The 13,420-nt window shown below is 39.3% G+C and overlaps 1 protein-coding gene across 4 annotated transcripts in view; it reads right to left on the reverse strand.

Moving 5' to 3' along the window:
* Positions 1–13,420, reverse strand: part of GRAMD1C (GRAM domain containing 1C) — a 105,779-nt gene that overhangs the window by 67,385 nt on the left and 24,974 nt on the right. For all 4 annotated transcript variants that reach the window (XM_028844605.2, XM_077993914.1, XM_028844606.2 and 1 more), the window contains 3 exons: positions 10,175–10,259; positions 4,543–4,646; positions 3,875–3,970 (listed from right to left, as the gene is read on the reverse strand). In XM_028844605.2, coding sequence (XP_028700438.2) covers positions 3,875–3,970; positions 4,543–4,646; positions 10,175–10,259 — 285 coding nt within the window. The remainder of the gene's footprint in view (positions 1–3,874; positions 3,971–4,542; positions 4,647–10,174; positions 10,260–13,420) is intronic.

Consider the following 13,420-nt stretch of genomic DNA (forward strand, 5'->3'; position numbering starts at 1 on the left):
TATTATGCATTAATTGTAAAACTAAGAATATTTAAGTCTTCCTCTTTCCTTCCCAAACAGTTCAGCCCTAAAGCTATTGGTGGAACAGACAAAAGTAGGAGTGTGGGAGGCGACAGAGGAGGTGCAGTAGCCTAAAGCAAAGTGTCAAAACCAGATGAGAATGAAGAGGTTGGCCGGGTGCAGTGGCTTACACTGGTAATCCCAGCACTTTGGGAGGCTGAGGCGGGCAGATCACCTGAGCTCAGGAGTTTGAGACCAGCCTGGTCCATATGATGCAACCCCGTCTCTACTAAAAATACAAAAAATTAGCTGGGTGTGCTGGCAGGCACCTGCAATCTGAGCTACTGGGGAGGCTGAGGCAGGAGAATTGCTTGAACCCGGGAGGTGGAGGTTGCAGTGAGCCGAGATCGCGCCACTGCACTCCAGCCTCATTGACAAGAGTGAAATTCTGTTTCCAAAAAAAGAAAAAAAAATGAAGAGGTCATCCCCTGTGTGGAGTGTCAGAGCCTAAGTGAGTAAGGGCCTCCACATATGGGGATGACGTGGAGAACTGTATTAGAACAAGAACGGGGTGAAAAAAGTATGGAGGAGGAGCATGAGTCAGAGTTCAAGGAGGGTGACCACGTAAAGGGGTAGCTTTGTGTGTGGTGTCAAGTGTCAAAGACCAAACATGGTGAAGAGTGGCCACGAATGAGCACACCCTACAATGACATGTCAGAACCAGAGCAGGTGAGGGCGGCGTAGTGTTAAAGAGTCCATGAAGGTGGTCTTGTGCTGGAGTATCAGAGCCTGAGCAGGGTGGGGACAGCAACCACACATAGTGACAAACTGGCACAAGCAGGGAACAGAGGGTGTCCCTGTAGAGGGCAATCTGGCAGAGGGTAAAACAACTTGGCATGGAGTATCAGCCCAAGCAGGACAAAGAGAGTCGGTTTTTTGTTTTTTGTTTTTTGAGATGAAGTCTTGCTCTGTCACCCAGGCTGGAGTGCAATGGCACGATCTTGACTCACTGCAAGCTCCACCTCCCGGGTTCATGCCATTCTCCTGCCCCAGCCTCCCGAGTAGCTGGGACTACAGGCGCCCGCTACCACGCCTGGCTAATTTTTTGTATTTTTAGTAGAGACAGGGTTTCACCATATTGGCCAGGCTGGTCTTGAACTCCTGACCTCACGATCCGCCCGCCTCGGCCTCCCAAAGTGCTGGGATTACAGGTGTGAGCCACTGAGCCCAGCCGATAGTTTTTACATGATGACAGCATCTGTGTCATGGTGTGATGGGCAGCAACGTGATTCTAAGTGTCAGAAACCAAGTCAGGTAATGAGGCATCCATGTGGGAGAGAGGTGGCAGTGGGGATGAAAATTGGTTATACAAAGGCCCAATGATTAAATAAGTAACTATACTAAGGATAATGGGAGCCTGGTTTCTCACAACCAGAGAAAAGAGTTACAAATATGGAAAGGACGAAAACAAAAATAAACTCTGTAGTGTTAGATGGGACTTGGAGGTCCTGATGTGAATTTATGTTTTGGATGGATGGATGGATAGATGGATAAATAGATGTATAAGTGAGTGTATATATGTGTATGCATTATGTATATGTGTGTGTGATTATATAGATTTAATGTACACCCTTATTATGCCCCCTTAAAGAGTTTGAAAATAGTTATACCCCTCCCCCAATCCCATAGCAATGAACACACTGGCTTCTTTCAGTTTCCCCTAAAAGAAACTAGGATGCCTTGGAGAAGTGGTTGATCCCAGGGCTGGGGCAGGGAAAGCCTGAAACATCTTGGGCCAAAAAAATAAGAAAATGCTCAAACACACTGAGAATACTCAAAAGGATACTGGAGCCAGCTTAAAGGGCTCCCACTGGCCAAATTTGGAACAATGTGAGCATCAAAATAAATAATGATAGTAATGGCTTATAATTCATTGAATAAGATAAGAAATCACCAGTTCATACTGACATAAGTAAATGAATGGATAAATTCAAAGTATGGTAAGAATGGTATATCTGCATAGTTTCAAAATACCTTCCCCCAGGCTGGGCGCGGTGGCTCACATCTCTAATCCCAACACTTTTGGAGGCCAAGGTGGGTGGATCGCCTGAGGTCAGGAGTTCAAGACCAGCCTGACCAACATAGTGAAACCCCATCTCTACTAAAACTACAAAAATATTAGCTGGGCATGGTGGTGCATGCCTGTAATCCCTGCTACTTGGGAGGCTGAGGCAGGAGAATCGCTTGAACCCAGGAGGTGGAGGTTGCAGTGAGCCAAGATCGCACCATTGCACTCCAGCCTGGGCAATAAAAATGAAACTCCGTCTCTTAAAAAAAAAAAAAAAAGCCTTTCCCCAAAATACTTATTACTACAAAGGAAAATAGATTATACTAAAGTCTGCAGACACCACCTTAATCGAATGTTCAAAGTAGATATCACCAGTAATGGTAGAAGTTAAAATCATGTGCCATCTGATAGGATGTAGTGGTGAGAGCAGAGCGTCATTTCCAGGTATTTCTTCCAAAATTACATAACCTAAATTTAATCACAAGGGAACATCAGACAAACACAAATTGAGGGATATCCTACAAACTAACTGACCTGTAATCTTTAAAAGTATCAAAGACATAAAAGTCAAGAAAAGACTAAGGAACTCTTCCAGGAAATTAAGGAGCATGATAATTAAATGTAATGTGTAATTCTGAACTGAGTCTGTTTGCTATAAAGGATATTATTGGGATAGTCATGGAAATTGAATGGGGTCTAAGAATTGAATGGTGGTAACAGATCAGTGTTAATTTTTTGATGTTGAATTATATTGTGGTTATATAGAAGAATGTCTTTGTTGGAAGTACATGCCAGAGTATCTAAGGTGATAGAGGATCAGGGTAAGAATTTATTCTCAATTAGTGCAGGAGCAAAAGCTCTTTGTACTGCTTTTGGAAGTGTTCCGTAGGGATAAAACTGTTTAAAAATAAAAATAGCCAGACTCAGTGGTGCACACCAGAAGTCCCAGCTACTTGGGAAACTAAGGTTGGAGGATCGCATGAGCCCAAATGCTTGAGGCTAGCCTGTGCAACATAGCAAGACCCTGTCTCTAAAAAAAGAATAAGATAAAATTTAAAGTGAATTTAAAAGAATATCCACAAGATTAAAAAGTACAATTACAAAGATTTAATATCACGGTACTAATACTCTCTCCCCTCCTCCCCCAAAACTCTCCCTGTCTCTTTTTCTCCCTCCCTACCCCTCCTCTTTTTTTCTCTTTCCTTTTTTTTTTCTTTCCTTCCTTCATCTCCTTCTTTCTTCTTTCTTTTTCTTTCTCGTCACTACACTTCTAATATCTCTCACGCAGGGCCCTAACCAATTTCCCAGGTGGTTAAGAAATATTCTTGATATATCCCCACTAAGAAATGGCAGATATTGTAGGTGAATAATAAAAATTATGTCAGTTAAAGATAATTGCCTGTTTTAAAAAAAGAATACAGTGGTTAGTGCTCATGTGTATGCTATCCAAATCTCTGTTCACCAGGAGCATTTTTTATTAGTTGCTATTGTGCAGTGATTACTGACTGAAAAATACTCATGGAATTATTAGAGTATTTAGAAATAAGGACATTGTGCTAATGTTACCAATCTAGAAATGAAAAATTTGGGTGAAAGTTATCTGTAAACTATAAAGTACAAAAAATGTTAGCAGTCATTTAAAGTTAACGACTAATATAACTGCATACAGAATTCTAGTATTAAACATAAGTGTATCAGATATTCCTAACTCCAGGAAGAAATGTCTAATTTCCCAATGTTGATGGTGAGTATGAGGCAGATTTTCTTCACATTATGTAATATAACAAAGATAGAAAAGTTTTTCACCTTTTCACTTTCTGTAACTATCTGGATAGCATTTGGGATGAGTCGAGCAGTTTTCTCCTTGGTCATGAAGGTTATATTCTTTAAAGCAATAGAAATCTAAACACACAAAAGAATTTTTTAATGTATTTTTCAGAAACATACACAATACAAAATGCCAAGTATCCCATCAATCTAATCCAGAATATTCAACTTTGCAGTTGAATGTTCCTCAGGTTTTTCGACCTGAAGGAGTTAATAAGTACATGCTTGTATTCTCTGAGAAAAACAGGGTAAGCAGTTTGCCCTGCAGTATTCTCCCCCAACAACTCCTCTATCTAACATTAGTACAAAGTGTGAAAAGACATGTGGGTGTTCATGTTCCACATTAACACACAAACAAAAATCAGACAATCTGTCACTTAAGACATGGTTTTGGCAGCCATTAAGATATATGTTCAAGCTTTTTTCAATTAAAATATCTTTAACTATACTGGAACTCAATGTGTTAAATCAGAAAAATATATTATACACATATATACAACACATGTTTGTATTTACAGGCACACTAGTTTAGATGCACAATTATATATAAATTTACTTTGGAATCATCTAAAGTACAGTTTTTAAAAGAACTGTATCTATCTCTATGCAATTATTTGTATCAACAAATCAAATGCAAAATGTCTTACTGTAGTTTCCCATCTGAAGATGTTGCTATAGAAACATAGCCAGTTTTCTGAAAGGTATAGTCGTCCCTGAAGCAAAATGTCCCTCTGAAGAGCACAAGCATAATCTACATACACAAAAATAAGATACAGCTTATTCATGAAAATCTGAGAAATTAATAGACCTTATACTATATTTCAACAGATGGAAAGTCATCACTTTTTGTCCATTAGTTCATTCATTCACTGCTTCATATACTTTGGACACCATATGTCAGATATTTTGCTGTGCAGTAGGATTAGCAGAAATGGCTCTTGCCTTCATGGAACACAATGTACAGGGAAGGCAGAAAATACACAAATATAGAAATAAATATGATAATGACCCAGTGTAGAGACAGCTATGAGAGCATATGCAGGTATGAGGAGGGCAGGGCAGAGAGTGTGTATCAGGAAGGATTCTTCTAAAAACAACTGATCTTTAACATGAAAAGATCAATAAAGGGTCAGCAGAATCATAAGGGAACAGCATATGCAAAGGCCTTTTGGTAGAAAAAAACACAGCACATTTGAGGAACTATTAGATCTTTGGGCTGGAGAAGCTGGCGAAGCTAGGTCATGTAAAGTCTCACAAGCCATAGTAGACTGCGGTTGTCATGAGATGCCACCGATGACCTTTAAGTGGAAGGAATAGGAACAGATGTATATATTTAAAGATTACTTTATTCACACTATGAGAATGAATTATGATAAATCAGTTGGAAGTCCAGAGAAAAGTTGATGGTGACTCAGACCAGAAGGTGACCATAGTAAGAGACAGAGTAGTTAGATTAAGACATATTTAGGAGGTAGTACTGATGGCGAATTGGTGATTGATTAGATGTTAGACAAAAGTAAAGAGGGGTCAAAGATGACTCAGAAAATTATATACATTTTAAGTCAGTTTCAAAGTTGTTTCTCTCAGCTGGGCTGGGCGCAGTGGCTCACGCCTGTAATCCCAACACTTTGGGAGGCCAAGGTCGACAGATCACTTGAGGTCAGAAGTTCGAGACCAACCTGCCCAACATGGCGAAACCCTGTTTCTACTAAAAATACAAAAATTAGCCATGTAATCCCTGAGTAATCCCAGTTACTCAGGAGGCTGAGGCAGGAGAATCTCTTGAACCTGGAAGGCGGAGGTTGCACTGAGCTGAGATCGTGCCACTGCACTCCAGTCTGGGAAATGGAGCTAGACTCTGTCTCCAAAAAAAAGAAAAAGTTGATTCTCCACGTCACCACTGAAGTCCAGCAAAATCAAGTCTGCCTGCCAAACAAGTTAACAAGTTAATACCATGCCTCTAAGGATAAGATCTGGCTCTGTGAAGAATGTAAACTGTACTGCTAAATTATTAATAATATAAGATATAAAGGGCTGCTATGAGGAGAATTAGCTTAACTGCTAAATTTTAAAACTCTATAAACTAATTAGCAATTTTAGGAAGATGTTCCATAAATCTCAAAATGTTTCCACTTAGTCATGTTAAATGTCTAAGCAAGTACTAAAAATTGAGCAAAGTAATTCAGTCTTTCACAATGTTTCCATCAGCAAAACAAAACTGAGGTGCCACCAAACAAAATTTTCTTGTAAATAATTAAGCGGGTTAGGTTACTCATTAACTAGTCTCCATCACTAAAACAGAGATTGGGCTAAAGGTCACCTTGAAATATCTTGAAATTTGTTTCCAAACCACCAAACCATTTTATCAATTAAATGCTTCTCAAACTTCAGACCAGAAATACCTGGTTGACTTATTAAAACACATATTGGGCCAAGCGTGGTGGCTCACACCTGCAATCTCAGCACTTTGGGAGGCCAAGGTGGGCGGATCACCTGAGGTCAGGAGTTTGAGATCAGCCTGGCCAACATGGTGAAACCCCATCTCTACTAAAAATACAAAAATTAGCCAGGTATGGTGGCAGGCACCTGTAATTCCACCTACTCGGAAGGCTGAGGCATGGGAATCACTTGAACCCAGGAGGCAGAGGTTACAGTTAGCTGAGGTCACGCCATTGCACCCCAGCCTGGGCAACAGAGTGAGACTCTGTCTCCGAAAAACAAAACAAAACAAAACAAAAAAAACACCATATTGCTAGGCCTCTCCCCCCAGGTTTCTGATTAAATTGCTCTGGGGTGAGTCTGCATGTCCAACAAGCTCTCAGGTACTGACAATGTTGCTAGTCTGTGGACCACACTTTAAGAAACCACCGCATTATTTTACATTAACTATGTTCAAAGGCATAGTAACCACCTAGATTATTTTAACTGAAGACTACTTGATATACATCAGCAGACTTTTTCCAGGGTTTTTTGTTGTTGCTGTTGTTGTTGTCTCACTCTGTCGTCCATGCTAGAGTGCAGTGGCGCGATCTCAACTCACTGCAACCTCCGCCTTCTAAATCAAGCGTTTCTCATGTCTCAGTCTCCCGAGCAGCTGGGATTAAAAGCGTGCGCCACCACATCTGGCTTTTTTTTTTTTTTTTTTGACATGGAGTCTCCCTCTGTCGCCCAGGCTGGAGTGCAGTCGTGCGATCTAGGCTCACTGCAAGCTCCACCTCCCAGGTTCACGCCATTCTCCTGCCTCAGCCTCCCCAGTAGCTGGGACTACAGGCGCCCGCCACCATGCCCGGCTAATTTTTTGTGTTTTTAGTAGAGACGGGGTTTCACCGTGTTAGCCAGGATGGTCTCCATCTCCTGACCTCGTGATCTGCCTGCCTCGGCCTCCCAAAGTGCTGGGATTACAGGCGTGAGCCACCGTGCCCAGCCTGATTTTTTTTTAATGGCTTCTTGTCCAGGTGCAGTGCCTCAGGCCTGTAATCCCAGCACTTTGGGAGGCCAAGGCAGGTAGATCACTTGAGATCAGGAGTTCAAGACCAGCCTGGCCAATATGGAGAAACCTCATCTCTACTAAAAATACAAAAATTAACCGGATGTGGTGGTGCGTGCCTGTAATCCCAGCTACTAGGGAGGCTGAGACACGAGAATCACTTGAACCTGGGAGGTGGAGGTTGCAGGGAGCCGAGATCACACCACTGCACTCCAGCCTGGGTGACACAGCGAGACTATCTAAAAAAAAAAAAAAAAAAAATATATATATATATATATATATATATATATATATATATATATGAGAAAAAAATGAAGTGGATTAATAGTAGTGCAAATAAAAAAGAGATCTAAGCAAGATTCAAAACAATAATCAGTCTGCTCCCATTTAAGTTTTTTTCCGTATATACAATCCTAAATATATACAGAAATTTTCTGAAATTATACCTAAGAAATTACTAACAATGGAAGAACATTGAAGTGGTCTTGGTTGTAAGGATCACTCAGTTTTCACTTTATGTCCTTATGTAGCATTTGAAAATTTTGTCATGGGACTGTATTACTTCCAATAAACAATGTTTTTAAAAATTGCTTTAATTCATTATTATAATATTTATTGAGCTGAACTGTCTTGAAATTCATTGAGTTCTAGACACTGAATTAAACATTTCCTAATGGTACCAAAAATTGGAGAAATTCTTATAAATAAATGTTTTTGTTTTTGTTTTTGTTGGAGACAAAGTCTTGTTCTGTCACCCAGGCTGGAGTGCACTGGCATGATCTCTCCTTACTGCAACCTCCACCTCCTGGGCTCAAGCAATCCTCCCACTTCAGCCTCCTAAGTAGCTGGGACTACAGGTATGTGCCACCATGCCCACCTGAGTTTTGTATTTTTGGTAGAGACAAGGTCTCACTACGTTGTCCAGGATAATCTCCAACTCCTGGGCTCAAGCAAGCCACCCGCCTCAGCCTCCCAAAGTGTTGGGATTACAGGCGTGAGCCTCCACCCAACCTAAATCAATGTTTTCAATTAAATATATACTAAAACCAAAACTTAGCTCTGTAGTTTTATTGTCATGAGTATATATTAAGCTTATACTAAAAAATAAAGCACTTTTTAAAGAAAAATTATTAAATTTTTCCTCTGAAAACCTACTTCAAAAAAAATCCATGTGAACAATTACACAAATAATGATTTAGCCCTAGAACATTTGTGAAGTTGCTCTATGAGTACATCTGTTAGAGAGTATATTTTTCTGGAGGTAGTTAATATATATTGAACATCAAGTTTAAATTTTCCCTCCAATTTGATGCACCAAAATCATTGTGACAAATCATTTATTTTTAGTTATATTTTCTTAGTATTTAATATTCCTCTGGGTGCATGTGTGTTTATGTGTGTGTCTTTTATTTATTTATTTATTTATTGAGCCAAGGTCTTGCTTTGTTGCCCAGGCTGGTCTCAAACTCCTGGCCTCAGGCAATCCTCCCGCCTTAGCCTCCCAAAGTGCTGGGATTACAGGCATGAGCCACCGCATACAACCAAAAATTATAAATATATATATTCTTATAAGTCAGAAATCACTCCTCCCTGAATTACAATTGAGTCTTCCATTGTCTAATTATGAAGATGCTGCTTATCTTTTGTTAAATTTTTAATTATTATGGATACTGAATGGTTGTATGTGTTTATGGAATAATGTGATATACTGGAATAAGCACATATTTTGTAATGATCAAATCAAAGTAATTGAGAGAGCCATCACGTCAACCATTTATCATATCTTTGTGTTAGAAACATCCCAATTCCACTCTTTTGGCTATTTTGAAATATACAATAAATTAGTGTTAACTATAGTCTCCCTGTGTAACACTGAACACTAGATCTTATTCCTTCTATCTAACCGTATTCTTGTACCCATTAACCATCTCCTTTTTCTCTTCCCTTCTTAGTACCCTTCCCAGCCCTCTGGTAACCATCACTCTACTCTCTCTTTTTTTGGGGGGAGGGGGTTGAGGGCGGGTCAGGGTCTCACTCTGTTGCCCAGGGTAAAGTGGCACCACCATAGCTCACTGCAGCCTCCAATTCCTGGGCTCCAGTGATTCTCTCATATCAGCCTCTTGAACAGCTGGGACTACAAGCACATACCACCACACCTGGCCAGTTTTTTTAAAATAATACAGACAGGATCTCACTATGTTGACCAGGCTGGTCTGGAACTCCTGGGCTCAAGCAATGTTCCTGCCTCAGTCTCCCAAAGTGCTGGGATAACAGGCATGAGCCACCACACCTGGCATCGTTCTACTCTATCTCCATGAGATCAGTTTCTTTTTAGCTCCCACATATAAGTGAGAACATGGGATATCCGTCTTCTTGTGCCAGGCTTATTTCATTTAACATAATGTCCTCCAGTTCCATCCACATTGTTGCAAATGACAGCATTTCATTCTTTTTTATGGCTGAATAATATTCCATAGAATTTATGTACCACATTTTCTTTATCCATTCATCCATTGATGGCTACTTAGGTTGATTCCATATCTTCGGTATTGTCAATAGTGCTACAATAAACATGAGTGTGCAGATATCTCTTCAATATATTGATTTCCTTTCTTTTGGATATCTACCCAGAAATGGGATTGCTGGATCATAAGGATGATGCTTATCTTGAAAAATTATATTCTGTCTAGCATAAAAGCTTAAATGTTATTACATATACTGTCACTGAGGATAGTTCTATTTTTATAATGAGGCAATAAAACTTTTGTTTTGCAAATTTCTGTCTTTTTTACCTGCTATCAGCCTCTCTGTATCAGGTAGATGTGTGAACTGTCTTCTGTATTCCTCATTCCTGTCTTTATAGGTGGAACTTGAAATCTGCAACAATAAAAAGAGTATATTTCTGTCTAATTGTAATTATGGTGTCCTAGAAAATAAATATCAAGTGGAATTTAAAATCATATGCTTTCTATGCAATATTTTGTATGTCCTTATATAAATAGCCATATAAACATTTCAAAAACACCAAAAAGAAGCAAAGAAGATTACTTCCAGCATGATGAGATGAGGACTTTGGTAATCCCCTCTGCAAAAGCAAATATATAACTAGGAAAAAACTGTCAAAAATAATCATCTCAAACGACTGGAAACTGACCAAAGGCATACAATACAATCAACTGAGAAGTATTTGTTCATGAAAATCCACTGAACTTATGTAAGGATGGTGGAAGTCTGTGGCACTCATTCCTGGGTCTGTTCCCATTACCCTTCTTCCTTTACCTGTTAAGTCTATGTGGTAGTTCTTTGAGGGTGGAAATAGGTCATGAAAACTGGCAGCTATCTTGACAGAGAGGGTTCAGCTGTGATGTGGATTGGAGGCAGAAAATCTGTGCCCAGGAGTGAAAGGGAAAACTCTGTACCAATCCAAGCAAGTGTGAGAGTGCAGCAACAATTGGAGCAAGCAGAATGGGAGATTAGCAAGGAGCTTAGAAAGATCTTGAAGGAGAGGCAGCCATAGATGGACTTGATAAACTAGTCACATATTCCTGGCTGAACAAAGGCTCCAATGTGCATAATACAAACTAGAGAAAGCCTAAGCAATCCACACATTTCCTGGCCAGAGACACAAGAGGTCTCAGGGGAACATGAAAAACTGGGACAAACTTAAAAATGGCCACTTTTAAATGGCCAGAACTTTGAATACATTTCCCAATCTACACACAGATCTGTCAATAGAAGGGAAAAGCCTTACTGGCTCTATAGATTTAAGTACATTGAGTACATCACTGGCTGACGTAAGAGGTGATCCCTAGGAAGCCAGCCTTAAAAATAAAAACAATAATAAACAGAGCAGACACATGCCACAGGGCAAACAGATTTCATAGATTTACTCTAGGCGAATTATTCAACAAGCAAGCAAACAAAAATCAGCAATGACAACCCATGGGGGACAGGAGGGAATGCAATCAGAATCCAGAGACGCTACAATATATTTCCTAAATTGTCAATATTCCGACAAAAATTATAAGATATGCAAAGAAACAGGAAAGTGTGACTCATACTAAGGAAAGAAAAAACAGAACAGAAAACAGAAATAGCCTTTGAGGATCCCCAGACATTGAATTTAGCAGACAAAGATATCAAATCAGTTATTATAAATATGTTCAAAAAACAAAGAGAACCACGCTTAAAGAACTAAAGGAAAGTATGACAACAATGACTCAACAAGTAGAGAACAAACAGATTTTTTACAAAAAATTGTAAAGAAACAAATGGACATTCTGGGGTTGAAAACTACAATCACTCAAATAAAAAATTCACTAGAGGGTTTCAACAGCAAATTCAAAATGGCACAGAAAGAATAAGTGAACTTAGGGATAGATTAGTAAAAATTATCAAATTGAAGAACAGAAAGGACACAGATTTAAGAAAATGAACAGACTCTCAGAGACCAGTGGGACAGCATCAAAAGAACCAAAATACATGTGACGCGAGTATCAGAAGGAAAAAGGGGAAGGTAGAAATATATTTGAAGAAATCATGGTCATAAGTTTAAATTTTATGGAAAACATTCATGTATACATCAAAGAAACTCAATGAATCCCAAGCAAGATAAACACAGAGTCATGCTAAGACATACAATAGTCAAATTGCTGAACAACAAAGAAAAAATCCTGAAATGAGCAAGAAAAAAATTGACTCATCACATACAGTTGAAAAACAGTATAATTTGCAGGTGACTGCTCATCATTAACAATGGAGAGAATAGACCTGCTTTACAAGAAATACTAAAGGAAGTCTGAGCCTGGCATCATGGCACGTGCATCCCCTATAATTCCAGCAATTTGGAAGGCCAAGGTGGGTGGATCAATAATTCAAGACCAGCCTGGCCAAAACAGTGAAACCCCATCTCTACTAAAATACAAAAATTAGCTGGGTGTGGTGGCGCATGCCTATGATTCCAGCTACTCGTGGGGCTGAGGCAGGAGAATCTTTTGAACCCTAGATGCAGAAGTTGCAGGAAGCCCAGATCGTGCCACTGCACTCCAGCCTGGACAACAGTGAGACTCTGTCTCCAAAAAAATTAAAATTAAAATTAAAAATAAAGGAAGTCCTTCAAGCTGCAAGAAAATTATATCATATGATAACTCAAATTCACCAGAAGAAATTAAAACCACCAGAAGTATAAATACAAGGGTATTTTTAAAAGACTATGTAAATCTATTTTCTCATTTCTCTCTTAAAATCTTAAAAAGACATAAGGGTCGGCCAGGCGCAGCGGCTCACACCTGTAATCCCAGCACTTTGGGAGACCATGGCGGGTGGATCATGAGATCAGGAATTCAAGACCAGTCTGGCCAAGATGGTGAAACCCTGTCTCTACTAAAAATACAAAAAACTAGCCGAGCACGGTGGCAGGCGCCTGTAATCCCAGCTACTCGGGAGGCTGAGGCAGGAGAATTGCTTGAATTCACAGGGCGGAGGTTGCAGTGAGCCAAGATCACGCCACTGCACTCCAGCCTGGGCAAGAGTGAGACTCTCTCAAAAAAAAAAAAAAAAAAAAAAAAAGACATAAGGGTCTACAAAGCAATAATCATAACACTGTATTGCTGGGTTTATAAGATAATAACGTTAGTTGAAGCAAAGGTTCAATATTTTAGCAGAATTAAATTGGTATGAAGATGAAGAATACTGTACTCTCTCAAGCAATCACTAAAAACAACCCTCAAAAAATTTTAAATCAAAAGGAATTAAAATGCTACCTTAAAAATTATGTATTTGACACATAAAGAAGGGGAACAGAAGAACAAAAGAAGATATAAGACATATGGAACATAAATAGCAAAATGGTTATTTGTAAATCTAACCATATTATAACTACATTCAATGTAAATAGAATAAACACAGAAACAGTCAAAACATAGAACCAACTATATTTTGTCTACAAGAGACACACACCTTAGTTACAAAAACACAACAAGGTTAAAAGCAAAAGGATGAGAAAAAGATATACCATGCAAACAGTAATCACAAGAGAA

Source organism: Macaca mulatta, chromosome 2 (genome assembly GCF_049350105.2).
Source record: "Macaca mulatta isolate MMU2019108-1 chromosome 2, T2T-MMU8v2.0, whole genome shotgun sequence".
Taxonomy (NCBI): Eukaryota; Metazoa; Chordata; class Mammalia; order Primates; family Cercopithecidae; genus Macaca; species Macaca mulatta.